This window comes from Mesoplodon densirostris, chromosome 20, assembly GCF_025265405.1.
Source record: "Mesoplodon densirostris isolate mMesDen1 chromosome 20, mMesDen1 primary haplotype, whole genome shotgun sequence".
Taxonomy (NCBI): Eukaryota; Metazoa; Chordata; class Mammalia; order Artiodactyla; family Ziphiidae; genus Mesoplodon; species Mesoplodon densirostris.
This window is the reverse complement of record NC_082680.1, coordinates 28390690-28410178: the sequence shown is the minus strand read 5'-3', so window position 1 is coordinate 28410178 and position 19489 is coordinate 28390690. Positions and strand designations below refer to the sequence as shown.

General features: G+C 41.7%; 1 protein-coding gene across 1 annotated transcript in view; it reads right to left on the bottom strand.

The window, feature by feature from the left end:
• Positions 1-19489, bottom strand: part of KCNU1 (potassium calcium-activated channel subfamily U member 1) — a 128994-nt gene that overhangs the window by 18535 nt on the left and 90970 nt on the right. Inside the window, 3 exon segments of the mRNA XM_060086060.1 lie at positions 734-920; positions 2434-2658; positions 5920-6016. Of these exon segments, the coding sequence (XP_059942043.1) occupies positions 734-920; positions 2434-2658; positions 5920-6016 (509 nt within the window).

The following is a 19489-nucleotide window of genomic DNA, read 5'->3' as shown; positions in this document are numbered from 1 at the left end:
GCTGGCTCACCCACCAAAGTTCACCCACCAAAGACTGGACTATATTTTTTGTAGTCTAGCCCACAAATAGTGTGGTAGAATAGTGTGCTTCATCCTCTCAATCACAAAACTAAGAATGGTAACCTGAACACCTACAGGATCCAATGAGAGCCGATTAACAATAATAATACCTGTTGTTAATGATAATAAAATACCAATGGCTATGCTCACTGATATTTGATTCATAATAACAACAGCACTTACTACTCTATGATCTTCTTTAAGATGGGAAAAAACAGTGTTATGTGCATTCCATTTAGAAGATGGACATCATTTTTCATTTGACTAGGATTCCCAAGGACTGAACTGTCCACTAATTCTAGTACAGAATTCTCAGAGCTGGACGGGATTCTTTTTTTTTTTTTTTTTTTTGCGGTACGCGGGCTTCTCACCTCCGCGGCCTCTCCTGCCACGGAGCACAGGCTCCGGACGCGCAGGCTCAGCGGCCATGGCTCACGGGCCCAGCCGCTCCGCGGCATGTGGGATCTTCCCGGACTGGGGCACGAACCCGTGTCCCCTGCTTCGGCAGGCGGACTCCCAACCACTGCGCCACCAGGGAAGCCCGCTGGACGGGATTTTATAGGTCATGTGGCCCAACCTCTCCTCCTCTCCATCATTAAAGTTTTTCAGAGAGGAGTTAATTATTCCTGATCCCGTTCTCTCTAGCCTCTTCCCGTCAGGGTATTGTTCTTACGTGGCTCTGAGGGTGTCTGGGCTGAGCAGCTAATCCGAATTGATCTGATGTTGAGTGTGGCCATGATAGGCTCCATGTCCACCAAGGCCGGGCTGCTGGATGACTTAGATGGGGAGGATAAGACAGCACACATGGAACATTCCTCTATGTTGACGGCATGGAGGTCTCCAGAATAGAGCGCAGATCCCTATTGAGAGAAAACCGGGTACATGGTGGTGGCGTTTTGTGGATGTTGCAAGTTTTTGAGCCAAAGCCTCCACTGACTTGGTTTTAAGACTTAGTTACCTGATATCTGACACTTTTATCCTTATCGTTCATGAATATCTGAGCATGACTGAATTTTGCAGGTCCTTTCTGAGAGCAAGTCTGGATGCGACAAAGTGCAGTGGAGAGAGGGGAGCCTAAACCCACTTAGATGGCTCAAGTGGAAGAAAAGAATCAGAGTAAGGATAGCAGTGGTGAAGGAAAAAAATCACAGAAGGTCCAGATCTAAAAGCCAATTCTGGGGCTTCCCTGGTGGCGCAGTGGTTGGGAGTCCGCCTGCCTATGCAGGGGACACGGGTTCGTGTCCCGGTCTGGGAAGATGCCACGTGCCGCGGAGCAGCTCGGCCCGTGAGCCATGGCCGCTGAGCCTGCGCGTCCGGAGCCTGTGCTCCACAACGGGAGAGGCCGCAACAGTGAGAGGCCCGTGAACCGCAAATAAATAAATAAATAAATAAAAGCCAATTCTGCGTCCTCACAGTCTCGCTTGTAGGTGACTGCATTTGTACCCTGGATTAATTAGCAAAGTGGCAGTTGCTTCTTTTCTTTGGTGGAGCAATAGGGATAGATCTGGTCCCACCATTAGGGGGCTGAGATGCTAACACTGGCAATTTCTGACACTAGCTGGATCTGGAGACTCCTGGTCATTTTCTTTCCTCCTTTTCTACGGACTAAAGTAAGCAGTGGTGCAGGGACATTTATGGTGACATAAAAAAAACCAAATGCAATTTGTTTCTTGAAACAACCGTTTTTGAAGAATATTCCTAATCTGTTGCTAGCATTATTTCTTGAAAAATCTAAAGTTTTGGTGCATTTCACACTGCATATATATATTAATCCAGGGAAATGGTGGCATATAATGAGATACGGCCCTATGAAGGTTCAGAGCAAATACAATTACAACCACAAGGCCACATATGCATAAGGGATCCATTTCTCAGAATTCCTCCTTTTCATACATCTGTCAAGGACCACGTGGCATTATGTGTTCCATAAAAGGCGAGTCTCCAGAAAAGATGAAAGAGTTAGAGCACAAAGGCTGGCTGGTATCAGCTTAGGCTTAGCCATTAGGTCAGAATCGGATTTAGAAATGCAAAGAAACTCTATTACATAAAGACCATAAACATGGTTAGTGACATAAAACATGAAATATGTCTGGATTTAAATCCTAGTCCTGCTACTTACCTGCCGTGTAAACTTGGACGGTTTGCTTACTCTCTCTGTGCCTAAAGTTCAGCATCTTTAAAACTTATACCATGGGGTTATTTGGAGGGTTAAATGAATTAATACGTGCAGACTGCTTAGAACAGTTTCTAGTACCAGGAAGCACTGTATAACTGCAAGCTACTACTGATTTATTATCATTATCATTATTAATCCTAGTACTGTTAGTATTGTTATCATTATAAATATTCACTGTCCCTTACTGTGACACTTACAGGCAGAATGTATATCTGGGGAAAGTTCTGGAGAAATCGCCATTCTCTCTGCAGGTAATCCAGAGACCCAACGAACACAATGTCCTTCAGCTCCTGACGGGTATAGCTGCTAGCTCTCAACGGCATCACAAAATTCCGAAGCCCCATCAGTGTTGAGTGGGCATCTCCAAAGACACACGCTACAATGTGGTTCCGAAACTCATGTTTTGACTTCTCAGTTCGTTTCTAAGTATAAAGCAGGCCAGAGTCTGGTCACTTTTAGAAACAAGATGAGAGTCCCTTAAAGAGGGCTCTTTCCCCACATCCCAACTCTTCTTGGTATTTACATTCACACTAGCACTTTCATAAGGATGATCGGATTTTGCAAATTACTCATAAAAAACATGGAACTTATCCACTTATCCACTATGGGACAATTAAACTATGTATCTTTTCCAGGAGTTCCTTCTTATTTCACTTTTTCCAGTTCTCTATTAGCCTGGAGTGCCTCAGTGCAAACTCAGATCGGCATCATTGAAATCATGAAATCATTGAACCAAATGGGGAAAAACAGCTTTCATTTTCACTACATGTTTTTAACCTCGTATGTGCTATAGTACGACTCACTGAAAAACGAAAACATTCCAAATCCCATTGCTAAACTTGTCTTCTAGTGAGCCATGAAAAACCCCAAGTTGTACAACATGCTGCAGTTTTCAGCGGATTTTCATACATATGAAAATATACATGTTAGCTTGAACCATATAAAATTGCCTTTTTTCTGGGTCAAAAATGGTTGAATATTGGCAATTTCATATGGCCCCACCTACTATACTGTCCAGATTCAATAGATTCCAGAGTTGAGGAAATTTATCATGAAAAGAGCACAAAATAAATGTGAAGGTTACAAAAGTTCCACTTGATCCCAAATATTTCAATATGTCTCATACTCTTATCAGCATGGCCAATTTTTAACATCTCCCCTATACTTTTAAGTTGAAGACAAAATAATATACGTGATGGATATTTAGATTAGGTTTCCCCACATTCATAGAGACTTTTAAAAACAATAAGTGTAACTTTAGAGAAAGGGATGATATTCCTGTAGGAAACTTATTTTAAGTCTCTGTGATTGATTTCAGGGAATGAGTCGATGCCTTACTCTCACGGTGCTGGGATAGGTAGAATAATCACTGATTTTGTATTCTGGTAGTCATTAGCGTATGACCATAAACAAACTAGTTAACCTCACGGACCCCTAATTTCTTTGTTTAAATGGTTTAAAAATAAATAATAGTTAATTCTGTTGTGGAAATTAAATAATATATTGAAAGTTCAGCGCTCGCCTCCTTAACTGTTGTTCAATAACTATTTAATCAAATCTGAATCTCACTGAATTCCTAGATTTTCAGAGGAGGACCCTTGGAAGCTGGTAGAGAACTTGTTAAATATATTTACAAGCACTTCCTGTTTGAGTGTGTTCTACCTTCCCGAGCACAAGAAGATTCAGGATATTTCAAAGGGATGTATCATTCATCCTTATGCCAGTTTTTTGCTGGGTTAAAGGACAAGCTTCTATGAAACAGGGGCTGTTGAAATCTAACAGGATAAATAAGTCACATCTGACATCTCAACAATTAGAGTTTGTCCAATTAGCATAGACTGAGAAATAGCATAGTTTGTCCAATTAGCATAGACTGGGAAATTCCAAAGGGAATGGTCCTGTGGGAAACGAAGCTACTTGTCTGGAGAGCCTTTCTAGAGAGTGATATGAATCTTAACCAAATCTATTGAATAATTGTCTCTGGCTAATTCGATTAGTTTTAACTTGAATAATGAAGCCTCCAACAGTATTTAATGTAACAGGCCTGAAGTCCAGAAACTGCTCTTTTTAGTAGACCTAAACAATTAGGAAGGAGATACATGGCAGAGTGCAATTAATGGGCACAGCTAGAGAGGCAATTTCTCCAAGGAACTGCAGCACAAAACTGTCTCCCAATTGAGAAAGATGGTGGCTTTTGGGGGGAAGGGGAGGGTGCACTATTTGCTCCAAGTAACAGATCGACAACTTCCATTTGACTTTTCTGCAAACGCAACCAAGTTCAAAGTTGGCCCAAATTTTGTAATCTGGACATTTCTCCTCTACAGTCACAGTTTCAAAACTCTTAGGATTTCTTAAACTAGAAGCCCTTCTAAATTTATCAGAAGACTCAGTTGGTGTTCTGAACTATAGTCCACATAGAGTTGCTCTATCACAGCAACCTGTCCGTGGGCTCAGTAAATAGGGTATAAGAAAATGTCTGCTATTGCCATCTCTTGGTCTCTTGGATGCTTCCATCTGCAACCCCCTCCCAAGCTTTCTAAAGATTTCCCTCCCACTGGAAACGTGTTTGCCTTCCTGCTCAACGGATGTTTATTTCGTTTCATTCAGAATAAGACATACTTGCTAAAATGGGGAGTTTCAGCAGCCCTCACAGTTTTCCAGTTGATACAACAGCTCTGATGATTTTGTACTTCTGATCAAATGATTGATCATATGCTTTTTACAAAAACTGGAACATATTCTGTCAGGACATTGGCACTGAGCTACAAAATTGTGTGTGTGTGTTTAACAGAAAAAAGCGAACTAAACTACTTTTGGAAAGCAAGAAAAATACAAAATTATCAATTAGTCACAGTTGAACAAATTATATAGGGTTCTTACAACATGCAAACATCTTTTATTAGTTTATTTTTAATTTAAAAACTCATCTTTTATTACTTAAATTTACCAGCTACTGCTTGCAAGGTAAACCACTGAGATTATCCTTGAGTTTCCAACTCTGGCAAATGAGAATAGATGGGGATCCAGAATGCAGGTATCAGAGCCTGGGATAATATGCAAGGCTTTTGCATCTTGGTTGCTGGCATTTCAGTGAGCTGAATTAGTTTGTCTCCTTAAGAGGACAGAGACAAGGACAGGATTCTAACGTCTATAAGGATTCCCTCATGCTGTGTGGGGTGGGAGGACCGAGCATTTTGGAGATACATCCTTTGCTAATGTGTTTAAGTATAGCCACCTTTAAGAAAAAATACTATAGAAAATCCAAACTTTAAAAACTAATTAAGGGGATCTTTATTTAATTAAAAAAAGAAAGACCACAGAGTTCTTGTAAATAGTCTGTTCCCCTGGTGCATTTAAGTCAATTAGGTTTACTAGCAAAACAGCAAAGTTTCAGGAGAACATTATTCTGAATAACTGACTCAGCTAAACTATTAAAGGAGGGGAAACGTAGTTGAAGAATCTGATCTAATTATTTTAAATCCCAGCATCATATTACCCACATGGTCCTTGTCAAATGCCACATCTGTTATTCTGCGTACATTCACACGGCTCATGAGGTATGTTTTTCCTTCAAAACTCACAGTTTACAAAGAGAAAGGGCAGGTGCTTATGACTAGTGGAAGGACATCATCTACCCTAAAACGAGCTTTATTTTATCTGAGATTTGGTACAACATCACCTACCAGAATCACTTTGTCCAAAGGGGTGGCTTTGCACCAGTGAAACATGCCACTGCTATCAAGGCGGTCAGACTCTCGCTCCATTTCGTATAGAAAAGTCCTAGATACGGAGAATGGAGAGTTAGCCTGGGAACACTTGGGGCTCGGGTGTAACAAAGCATGACGTCAAACTCATTGGCGCCTCAAGCCCAAAGTGAAGAATAACATAAGGAAAATGACCTCGGGTCTATGAGACCCCCAAATAAAGATGCATGTCTGAAGGACACCAAGGGCTGAATGTCTTCACAGCTGGAGACATACTAAGCACTTTGGGCAAAAGCCATCAAGAATTGTGTGTATGTGTGTGTGCACATGTGTGTGTGTCTGTTTAACAGACACACCAGTCTCTCTTTTGAACTTAGATTAACTGCCTTGAGGGTGGTCACTTCTGCTCTTAATTTTGCTACCGTTCTGATGCTACTGCTGCTTGGGAGAAATCATGAGAGGTGTTTTGCGCACCTGAATACAGAATTTAAAAGGCCGTGAGATCGAATCATGAGTGGTATACCTCTCTCCTTAACCTGTTTTCCTCTTGTCTCCTTTCCATATCTTTTCTTATGGGTCTCTTTTGAAACATCCTTACTTATTAAATGCATTTTGCATCCTTTACAGCTTCCATCACCAGCCTTCATTTGACTAAAATTTGCTCAAACCTTGGTCTAAGTCTCGGCAAAGCCTTACGTGTAATCACCCTACATTGCCATCAGGCACAATGCTCGTCATGTCATGTATTCAATCACCAAAAGGGTTTGAGGAGCTTTTGAAAAATCCCACTCGCATCCCAAGGAATATATATGTGCTTGTGAGAGAAGAAAGGAAACCCTTCAAGAATCACAGAGAGGTTTGGGTTAGAAAGGACCTGTTCAAGTCGAGAGAATCCAGGCACAGACTGCAGAAACAACCTCAAATCCCAAGGGCTTAACCCAACACAGGTTATTTCTCACGCACACTATGTATTTTACTGAGGTGAACAGGTGTCTCTGCTCTACACAGCCATTCAGAGTCTTAGGGAGACAGAGGCTCTACCATCTTAAGGGTACACCCCCTGGAACATGAATCCCCCTTGGTCATTAAGGCAAGAGAAGAGAGAGAGATGAACCCAGGCATTTAACTGCCTTGGCCCAAATCGACAAGTCATTGCACCTCACATTTCATTGGCCAGAACCAGTCATATGGCTCACATTTCATTGGCCAGAATAAGTCACACATGGCTCACATTTCACTGGCCAGAATGAGTCACATGGCTCCTGCTGACTTTACAGGGCTGAGGAACATGGGAAGCATCTGAAATATCTGCTGAGCATTTCTGTCTCTTTCAGAGACTTTAAAGAACGCCCCTTAGTTTACGGATAAAAGTCAAAGAGCTAACAGACTGTAAAGCTGACACTTGAATATAATGCTGAGGTTGAGATTACTGGTGCTCACAATGTCCAATTTTCCTTTCCTGCCTTAGCAGATGGGTGGGTTAGGTGGGGCCACATGATTCATTCTGGCCAATGACATGTGAGAAGTGATGGCTGATATAGGAAGAAGCCCTCATGTGATTCTTCAGGCTCCCCCCTAACCTGCTGCAGAAATGGCCAGCCTGAGTACATGAGTGACTACGTGGAGCCGAGTCCCTGCCTCCTTGACCTGCGCTGGGCATGTAACGTGAACACGAAAGACACTGTTGTTGCGCTAAGCCACTGAGATTTCATGGTTGCTCCCACAGCATTAGTCTGCCCTATCTTAATACAAATACCTTTTCCAAAATGCACATTCCATAATATTAGCAGCTGGAGAAGTCCCGAGGAAATGATTTCTGTAAGCAAATAAATTTTTAGAAAAGTATCCCCTCTTTGAAATTCACCCCACAGTTTAGCATATCAAAGGTTCTGAAAAGTCTTGCAAAAGAGATATCCTTTAGAATTTGTATAATCCAGTGTTTTTCACACACTTCTTTGATCACAAAAACTTTTACTATTTACTTAGGTACTTACTACCTAAAAACATCTGTTACTATGCCTTGAAATGCCTTTTCTGATGTGTTGTACTATGTCACACTATAGGTTCAGTCCCGGTAACCAGTAGCTTATGACAGCATTCTCCTGTGAGGTTTTACTATACATCCTGGGACTAATATGACCTATTGTTCTTTGTGCTGAAGGGTTAGGGGTTTTCCCTGTGAATTAATACAGCTTGTTATTCAACACCTGGTTCAAAGACTCAGATCCAACGTAAGTATTTTGCTCTCTTTAACCAGGTTAGTTTCTAAACTACTATCTGAAGTCATACTTTTTCAGACAAAGGAACTTAAACTTAGATCAACATCAGACCTAAACTAATGGGATAGAGAGAGGACCCAGACAGAGAAGCTGGGGTGGGGAACTTGAGGCACTGGAGAAGGGTTTAGAAAAGTAGAGAGGCTAATTGCTAATGAGATCAGCCAAGGACTAGGTGCAATCCTTTATTTTCCTCTCCATTTGAGACCTACCTACAAAGTTAGTGGATTCTAGTTATCTACCTAGGCAGAAGATGTTGTAAAGTTAAGCCTCAAGGTCAGCTTGACCAAAATGAGTTATCTTGCTAATTCAAATTAACAGCTTTTGGTGGTTTAAATATCCGTAAGTCATGAGTCCCAACTCAGCATCCTAAAAGCCACACAGGCTCTCTTAATGGTGATGGCTAGACAGGACCATGGTGATGGCTTTATGCCAAGCTTGTTAAGGGGAGCACACCAAGACCCTAGTCTGGTTTTGATTTTTATCAGGATTTGGAGAATTGGCTGTGTTACTCATTCATAGCAGCTTGTTTCTCTCCATGTGTAGTTTCCTAGACACCGTCCCTCAGGTGTTGATATAATATACCCAAGCTACCTTCAGGAGGTGGCTTCCTGCTCTCTGCCCTCAGCACCCATGTCTACAATAACTTCCCCTACTTTTCTTCTGGCCACTTTCTTCAGCTCTTTTGCCACTTCTTCTAATGCTTCCTTTCCCCACGCCCACCCCCCCATAATGAAGAAAGAGTCCTTGGTCTGGAAATGAAAGGCCCTTTTGGCAGATAGAAGATGATCTTCTCCCAAGCACATTTAACTTGACTCAGAGTAGCAAATAAATCACTGTACACTTTTCTATCATAATAAAAAGCATGATCTATGTAGCCAAGATGTCACAGAAAACATCTTTCTTCATTCTGATGTTATGGAAAACAGATACGCCTTAGAGGAAACACCTGCTGGAGACCTGCATTAAAGAAAAGGCTGGAGGAGACCCACTTCATCATAAAGGCATCCATCCAGTGTCCTTGCTAAAGCAAAACCTGATGCGATTCAGCTCACCATCCCTTAACTAAAGCTCCCTTCTGCCATATGCCTTGCAAATGACATGATCCTTTCAGAAATATACTTCCCTAGTGAGACTAATAAATCATCTATGAGAATGTGCAGTACTAGCAGTCTTAGAACTTGGAAACAAGGATTGTATCATAAAGGCTGACTCTATTGGAGGGAAAGGTAGCCACGGGGCACCATCCAGGTCATTCAGGGCAAAGAAGAAAAGCCACATCTTGACCACAGGGAGAAGCCTCTTGGGTGAGGGGGTCTTTCTGTATAAGACAGGCTGGGAGAAATAAAGTGGGAGTTATCAGAGAGTGCCCTCAGCAGGACATGGTTGGGGTGATGGTGGGGTTGGTTCACTGGTCACAAGATAGGCTTCTTACTGTTCGAGCGAAGTGTGGTACCTTCCATGGGAGAACCGAGGTGGTAACGGACCTTGAAATGTCCTCAGTCAGGTCTTGCCTTCCACCTTTGGAAGCCAATAGGCTGAGTGTGCTGGGTGAGGACCTGTGGATGTGCAGAGCCATATGTGAAGGAAGCCGCCAGCTTTCTTTGCTGACAACTGCCTTCTTCAGGCTGCTTTGATATTCATGGAGCAAATGTCTTGTGAGCACAAGCTTGGACATAGCTCAGCTGAGGAAGGCAGGCTCCTTTCCTCTCTGCTTTCTGGAACCATTCTGAAGAGAACTTCTATTCCTCCTGTGCCCATAGCAACTTATCTTGTATGAATCCTATCAGTTAAAGGAAAATATAAATGAAGCACCACTTTTGTTTCCAATGGTGGCACCCGATGAGACAGAGATCCAGCCATGCAGGGAAACCTCCATTAAGAAGGTGGGGGGTAGGTATCAGTGCCAGGTCAGGAAGCGTGATTTCCTAGAGTGTAAGTCCGCTTCCTTATTTCCTCCAACAAACAGACTTGACTCAGATTATTCTTGAAAATGATCCACCAATGGATGAGATCCTCCCTTTCACAATATCTATTAGAAAGCTCAAAAAGCACCTACAGTTCCTTTTTTTTGTCTTTGCAGGTCTCATTTTTGGATGTGTTAGGAAATCCTGGCGCATGACCATTCCATCTGAAACCTCTTTAAAACTCCACAGGTGGCTTGTAAATTCTTAGGAGAGAGTTTTCTGGCCTGGATGCAGAACAATATATTTTTTGCTCAAGACTTGAGTTGAATAAAAACAATACGTTTCATCAAGTCTTGGCACAGGGAGAAGGACAGGTCCCTTGGCTGAGTGCTGGGGAGGAGAGGAGGGTCGTGTGCCTGTCTCCAGGAGTTTCGGTGCCCTTCTTGGTTCCGTCTTTGGAAAAGTCCCTTGCCACTGCCTCTTGAAAGCAGCCATCAAGTTCCCACCAAAAATGGAGGGAAAATTCTCAGTCCCAGGATGCCTTTGGTGCTGCTGAGGATTCTGTATCTTGCAGGCTACAGCTGCCTTCTCCCCAGGGACTTTGGCACAGGCAGTGACAAAGCTATGCAGTTCATACTTATCCTGAAAATAGTCATTTATCGTCAATACTGACTACCACCTTTTGTGTTCTGGGAAAGAGGAAATCACCTAAAATTTAGGAATGTGAGGGCACGCTGTACCATCTCTGCTTCCCCCCACCTCTCTCTCAGAATTACACACATATACACACACCTCTATACACATACACACATGCTATAGTCAAACTTCAGAATATGAGTCTTTATGGTCACATTATGATTTCATTTTTCTGGGTTTCACCTGGATGCCACTTACTCATTACAAAGCATTGTATTTACTTTGGAGGGAAACTTAAGGCATAAAAATGTGGATTATTTTTTGCAGCCCATTCGCCTAGGAACCTGGGCATGGGCAAGTGCAAAAGGGCTCCTGTGAGCACTGAGAAGCCTCAGGACCAAGCAACCGGGGAAGGAGCTCAGGAAGGTGATGGGCACAGCTCACTTTCCCTGTTAAAAAGGGCTCTGTGGGGGCTTCCCTGGTGGTGCAGTGGTTGAGAGTCTGCCTGCTGATGCAGGGGACACGGGTTCGTGCCCCGGTCCAGGAAGATCCCACATGCCGCGGAGCGGCTGGGCCCGTGAGCCATGACCGCTGAGCCTGCACGTCCGGAGCCTGTGCTCCACAACGGGAGAGGCCACAACAGTGAGAGGCCCGCGTACCACTAAAAAAAAAAAAAAAAAAAAGGGCTCTGTGATCACGTCCTCTTTGACGAGAAGGGGAAAGGGAGCACCAGGCTCTGCGCCTCCCACCCCCAGCTTGACCAGATCTCCTTGCTGAGAATCCTTTACTGGGTCAAAAGTGAGAAAGCCTGCCACAAAATCTCATGGGGCGTGACATACGTTGACAGCAGGCTGGTTATCTCCAAAGCTCCAAGCCCTCTTGGTAGTCATGTGGGAAACCTTAGGGAAGGAGGGGAATAAGAAACCTGGGGGTGGGAGGGATAAACTGGGAGGTTGGGATTGACATATACACACTACAATATATAACACAGATAACCAATAAGAACCTACTGGATAGCACAGGAACTCTACTCAATACTCTGTAAATGGGCTGTATGGGAACAGAATCTAATAAAGAGTGGATATATGTATATGTATAACTGATTCACTTTGCTGTACAGCAGAAGCTAACACAACATTGTAAATCAACTATACTCCAATAAAAATTAAAAAAAAAAAAAAAAGAAATCCATTGTGGGGCAGCTAGGGCTTGACTCTGGTGTTCCGGACAAGAGACTTCAGTACTAACACGAGTCACTCGACGGCCAGAATGGGGATACTCTTCCCTGATAATCTGAAAAGCTCCTAGAGAGAGAGGAAGAAGGGGGAAGGAAGAATAAAGCCTTGAAACGCTATGCCCAGAACACCTTCCACACCTCTACGTTTATAGGTAATTCTGGCTGATGTGCAATGGAAGGAAAGACAGTTGGGTGGCTGGAGCCCTGGAGGTTTTATGACAAGAAGCTTCCAGTAAATCGTATCTTCCAGATTCCTTCTTGTTCCTGTCTCCTAATTCCTGGCATATACAAAATCTTCCCTAAGTTATTGAGGAATTATTGACTTTAGTGGTAAAGAGTGTTGGTATGATTTTTTAAAAATCTGAACATGGTATTTTAAAAAAGAGAGGTGTTAAACTTCAGGACATCATTGTATTCAGTGTAATCTTTTTTCAGTCTACACAGGAGAATGTAAACCGTGTTCTAGCGTACACCAAATCAGCTGTGAGTAGGGTGCTGTTTGCCTTTAAATGCTGCTTTCCAGATGGAGTCTATCAAACCCATGGCCTCTATTTTCCACGTTTACCATTTGAAATCTCCGCAAAGACATTTTTTCCACCCTCTTCCCTTAGAAGTTAGACCCGAGGTCAGAATGGCCCCGGCCCAGGTTACGGCAAGAAAGGGGGGGGTGTTTCCATTAGATAAACCCACATCTGAGCTCACATGTGACATCTCTCTGCTAAGTTGTTGTGCTTTATTTCTGATGAGTGTAAACTGACAGGTTCTCTGCAGAGTGTATTCTGTGAAAGCATTCATGTAGGCATCTAAGAACTTAAAATTGTTACCAGACGGGAGATGGAGGAGAAAGATAAACAAGGACAATTTCCTCTTCCTCACCCATTCCCCAGATGGACCCTCATTTAAATCCCTTTGTACTGATATTTTATGGATATTGCATTTGGGATTTCCTACAATGTGAGGACAAATGAGACAATACCCGGAGCAGCAGCTACTTTAATATTAAAGGCTGGAGTCTGTGCCCTGGGCAGGGTAGCCCAGGGCGCAAGGCAAGCCTCACCTCTCCTGGGAACGATTTCCTCAGCCAATCTTTTCAGCATGAGGTTGCATTTTCAGGTGCCCTTTCCAACACTTTCTAAATATCAAATGACACAGTGAACACAGAAGTTGATCTGAATGAAAAATATTTTCCTCCCTTAGACAGTTTGGGATACAATCTTCCCTGTTCAATGGACTAGGAGCTGAACGATTAAGTCAGTTATTCCGATACTTTTGATCTTAAAAAACACATTACATGAGACAAATGCAAATTTCAGGCAAAAGACTATTACTTTTTGTGGGGAGATAACGGAAGTGGGAGATAGGAATTTGAAATATCTGAAAACTAGTTCATTTTTCATTGTATTGATATACTTTCTAAGGTTTTAAGGGGTTGAGCCTGGGTCAGAGATTAGGGTGACAAAAATGCTTTCCTTATGCGGTGGGGTGAGAGGCTTGGCCTTGACAATTACTACTAATAATGCCCCCCACCAAAGACATTAGGAAGGGAAAAACTAGCATCCATCAAAATGTTACAGGTGTGGGTGTGCATGAGTGCCTGGGTGTGCGTGTGTGTGTGAGAGAGAAAGAGAAAGAGAGGGAGGGGTATCAAACTGAAAGGTACACAAACTGTGTAGAGGACATAATTACAGGATACGTGGATACAACTGGATTTTTTTTTTTTCTGGAAAAAGGGTGTTATTTGTGAAGCCTTCTTATCCACATTCCTTAGTTTCTCTGAAATCCCTGGGGCTGAAGGTCAAAATGGAGACAAATTATTAGCACGCTGGTGATTACAGATTTTTGGAAACATTGGAAGGACCTAATGATGTGTCGAGGACCACAGACTTTAAAAATTTCCCCACATCTGGAAGCCATCTCTGGAGGGAAGCCTATGGAATAAAGGCATTCTGGGTGCTATAGCATTGTCCTTAGCACCCGTGACCTGTCAAGCAGCAACGGAGAGAATGGAGATGGACGCCACTTGGAATCAGCTGTGACACGGAGCCCTCCTCCCCTGCTATGTGTTACAAGATGGCTACTTTTTAAAGGTGGCCTGCCTTGATTAAAGGTGAAAAGGTAGAATTAGTGGTCTCTGGTGGGAGGGAAATGGTTGTGGTTAGTGTTCTTTAACAAGAAGTGATTAAAGTTGGGCTGTTTTTAGGGGTGAAAGGTAAGAGTCGGGGTTTTTAGGTGGGAGACAGGAGTCACAGGGTGAGAGGGAAGGAAGGTCTCGAGTACTGTTACTGAGATGTCCCCTGTGTTTTAGGTCTTTACATTAAAGATGAATGAGAACAATGGGAAAGGAGGAGGATGCTCATACTGCCTTGTTCGCCTCTGAGATTAAGTTTCTGCAGCACATCAAGTACTTGACTTTTCTTATGTGTGACTACATAGGTGACATTCATTTCTGGATTTCTTGAAGCTGAGGTCTGTTTCATCAAGAAGCCATCTGGAATGAGATATCACCTCACACCAGTCAGAATGGCCATCATCAAAAAATCTACAAACAATAAATGTTGGAGAGGGTGTGGAGAAAAGGGAACCCTCTTGCACTGTTGGTAGGAATGTAAATTGATACAGCCACTATGGAGGCTCCTTAAAAAACTAAAAATAGAACTACCGTATGACCCAGCAATCCCACTACTGGGCATATACCCTGAGAAAACCATAATTCAAAAAGAGTCATGTAGGGCCTCCCTGGTGGCGCAGTGGTTGAGAGTCCGCCTGCCGATGCAGGGGATGCGGGTTCGTGCCCCGGTCTGGGAGGATCCCATATGCCGCGGAGCGGCTGGGCCCGTGAGCCATGGCCGCTGGGCCTGCGCGTCCGGAGCCTGTGCTCCGCAGTGGGGGAGGCCACAGCAGTGAGAGGCCCGCATACCGCAAAAAGAAAAAAAAAAAAAAAAAAAAAAAGAGTCATGTACCACAATGTTCACTGCAGCTCTATTTCCAATAGCTAGGACGTGGAAGCAACCAAAGTGTCCATCAACAGATGAATGGATAAAGAAGATGTGGCACATAAATACAATGGAATATTACTCAGCCATAAAAATAAACAAAATTGAGTCATTTGTAGTGAGGTGGATGGACCTAGAGTCTGTCATACAGAGTGAAGTTAAGTCAGAAAGGGAAAAACAAATACCGTATGCTAACACATATATATGGAATCTAAAAAAAAAAAAAAAAAAGGTCATGAAGAACCTAGGGGCAGGTCGGGAATAAAGACGCAGACCTACTAGAGAATGGACTTGAGGACACAGGGAGGGGGAAGGGTAAGCTGGGACAAAGTGAGAGAGTGGCATGGACATATATACTCTACTAAATGTAAAATAGATAGCTAGTGGGAAGCAGCTGCATAGCACAGGGAGATCAGCTCAGTGCTTTGTGACCACCTAGAGGGGTGGGATAGGGAGGGTGGGAGGGAGGGAGACGCAAGAGGGAAGAGATATGGGGATATATGTATATGTATAGTTGATTCACTTGGTCGTACAGCAGAAACTAACAAACCATTGTAAAGCAATTATACTCCAATAAAGATGTTAAAAAAAGAAAAAAGAAACCATCTGGATGCCCCACCACTTCCCCCTATTGCCTAAGGTCCAGAAGGATACTTTGGGGAGTCATGCATTGCCTTCCCAAAATTGTCTACTTAGGTGCAGCCACTTATAGGAGGGAGAGAGGGAGAAGGGGAGACAGAGAGAGAGTGAGAGAGAGAGTTTCTACAACCTTTCCAGGAAACTTCCTATAATTTAAAAATCACCACCAAACATACACACACCTAAATGTCTCCTGTCCCATGGAGCCATGGTGTATGCTGATAAGTGAGTTGCGACTTGCATCTTTCTTGCTACGTCTCACAGCACAAACAAGATCACCTCATGGTCCACCACAAGTCACCCAGCAGGCAGAAGTGCATGCATGAAGAGGGCTTCATTGCCCTTGTAGACCAAATGGACGACTCAAATAATGCATTGTCAAGGTTTTCAGCTCAGAAGCTCTGGCTTTTATAAACTAGAGTAAACTGGCATCTGTTTAGAATTATACGGATACTTAACACAAATATAAATAATATTTAACTTCCTGGTGGGTCATTTTCTGGACTGTTTTGCAAGAATGCAAATTCTTTCTTATAATCTCTTTCTCTTCCCTGTCAAAATATCCATGGAAAAAGATTCTAAGTTATGCATGAGCTCTCATCACTCTGTGAAAGTAAGAAAACTACATGTTTTGTGAAATCTTCTCTCAACCTCTTCAATTTGACCATCTGCCAGGAACCCATTCTCTTTTACTCAGGATTCTAGGGCAAAAGTCTAACAAAACCACAACAAATTTCAGATGTCTTGATTTTATTCAACTCTTTGATTCTTTTATCTTCTATATTATTTTTTTAGTTTCAATGGGAAACTAAGATTATATAATTAAGGAGTCTATTGCACTTCATGGCACTTTTTATTCACCTCTACTTTTCCAAGCTGTTCAACACCCTTTTAATCTAAACTCAAAACTTTTAGTAAGAGTTTGGGATGAGAATTAATGCCTTTGCAAACTTAACCTCTGCCTTTTATTTCCAGACATCTGATGTGATACTGGTCAACCTAACTATCTAGAACAGGATCAAAAATTTTTTTCTGTGAAGGGCCAGGTAGTAAACATGTTAAGCTTGTGGGCCAAGACACAAAACTGATATTGTGTAGATATATAACAAGACCGAAAATAAATTTTCACAATTTCTCATTGATGATATTCAAAATATAATTCATCATAATAAATATATTTTCATATTACAGATCTAATGAAAAGAAATAAATTTTCAAAGGTATTTTGCTAAATTGGCATTCAAAGTTAGCATTCTTACCATCAAAATCAATTGCAAATGTTCACATGTTAATGTTAATGAGATTTAATTCAAAGATTTATCATCTTTGGAAACGTTTTTTCACACAGATAGGTACTGCCAAATACTGATAGTGCTCCATGAACATATGATTCTAGGTGAGAATATTCATTGCTTAGAAGACATTATTAGACTCTTCTTTCGATATTTGCCTTTAGCACGTCATTATACGGCAGATTAACCACGTGCAATGGAAGGATATGTGGAAACTCCTCAGTTGAACAGCTAAATGAACTTAAAATACAGATATTTCCCTTGCACTTGCATCAAAGTCCAAACAAACAAACAAACACTACTGGAACTGAGATCAGAAAATACATCCACTGGAAATATGTATGGAAATAGTGATCACACCTTGTGTTTTAACTTCTGACATCATGGGAAATGTATAAACAAGCATGACATTAGTTATGATTCAAAGAACAATAATTGTCATTTTAGTGACTTTATCATAAAATTAGTTTCATATATAGGCTGTTTTGTCTTTTAATTTTATGTTGATTTCATTAAGGAAAACAGTCAAACCTTCAGTGAATGCTAAGTTTTGAAGCCATTTAGTGATCAATAAGTGATCAAGGGCAGATCTCATTCAGAAAAATTTCAGTCCTGACCCAGAGTTCAAAAAATGTCAGTAAATCTTTACCCCTGCTAAGGTATTAGATGGCTTTGCCATAGGGCACGTCAGGATATTCGGCTTCTATTTCTGAAACAATTCACAGAAATAACAATGGTGAAGTCCACAAGAGCAAATGAAATTCACTGCTGATGCTATTGGCCGAATAACTCAGGATAAGTTAAAATAGTTTCCACAAGATACCAGCTGATGAAAAACACATACATTATATTCACACATGTAATGAATATACATAGTTGGTACACAGCTTGCATTTCACAAGTTTTGTAAATTTGCCTGTGAATTTCTGCTCCGCATATATTTCTACCACTATCAGTTTTAACACATCTTAGTAGAGTCTCCTTCATATTGTAATGAATTACTGTTGTCCCACCTTTTCTGAATATATTTTCATGTGGTAATTGTGCCATGCAGACCATTCACAGAGGCTAAGTTTTCAGTTACTTCAAATTCAGCATTGGCTTCTTTAATAAACAACAATTAAACAGTATCAGTAACATTTATCGACTCATAATGAGCTAAGGGAAACCACTCAGTATCATTTGCCTTATTTTTTAAATGACTACTGATATGGCTCCTAATGTCAACTATTCAAGCAACCATTTTTGCTGAAAGATTAATGGTATGGTAATAAACAATCTCATTTTCTCTGGACACATTTGTTGACTGCTGCAATCAAATACAATGTAATTGGATCACCATCAGAAAATGACTTCCCTTGCTTGGCTACCAAATGAGCCACTTATAAACAAACTTTGCAAATTCTGTTGTGATGAGATAGTCTTTTAAATTTTTCTAACTGTTGTAACAAGTGCTTTTGAATTAGGAATACTGTTTTAAGTGCCTAATCTGATACTGTCAATGTATATTTCATTCATTTAGCACAGATATACTGTCAATGCAAATTCAACTGCTTCGTCATTGCAAGCCATTATATAAAAACAAGTGGTGAGCTGGGGATTTGGCCTGTAGGATGTAATTTTCTAGCCCCCTGATCTAGAACACACCCTGACATCATGGTAAATTTTTGCATGCGCTAACTATAATTCTAACATGCTTGGTTTTTTGATTTGCAGATTAAAAGTGGCAAATTACAGTTGAAGAGAGCAGTTGCTGCAAAGAGATAGTTTTATACCAGCTTAAGTAATCATTGAAATTTTAATAGAAAGATAAAAAACAAAACTAGAAAAAGTAGCCACGGAGAAAAGCACTTCCAGATGGCAGTAAGGACATCCAAACCTCCACTCTTTCATAAAAGCAATGAGAATACTGATAAAAATTCTCAAAATCAACTATTTCAGAACTCTGGAAATTAGCCAGATGCCTGAAGCAATCTGAGACGTGTTCAATTCAAGAAAAATGACAGAATCTTGATAAGAACAGTAAGATTTGTTGCATTTTAACTTGCCTATTCCTATCCCCCTCTCCCCAGCTCTACAGTAGCCTTGAAATCCAAAAGCCTCAAAATCACAGTAGCCATGAAAACCACCAGGCTAGCATCCACTGGAGAGGGAAGAATGGATTTGAACTTCCCCCAAAGCCCTATTCACACAAAATATCATTATTTAGCTTTATGGCAGCTCCCTGGAGACACCCAATCACAGGACTTGTCTTTATTTGACCTGACTCCGAGCCTCCTCAGTGGGAATAGCTGGTTCCCCTGGGGAATTTTCCAAAATTGATAAGCAGCAATTGTTTAAAATTGCAGATACTTGAGGCAGAGATAACAGTGCACCAAACAAGAGGCTAATCAAAATCCTTAAACAGAAAAGCTGGAGAATGAGAAGTCCATGGGGGTGGGGGGTTTGAAAAGCTTTTACTTATTCACTCTAGGAATCTAAAAGAAAACCACATGCATGTGCAAGGCTGTGCACTGGATACCCAGGAAACACCTGAGACATCCTTAATCCCACGCATCTGGGTGACTGA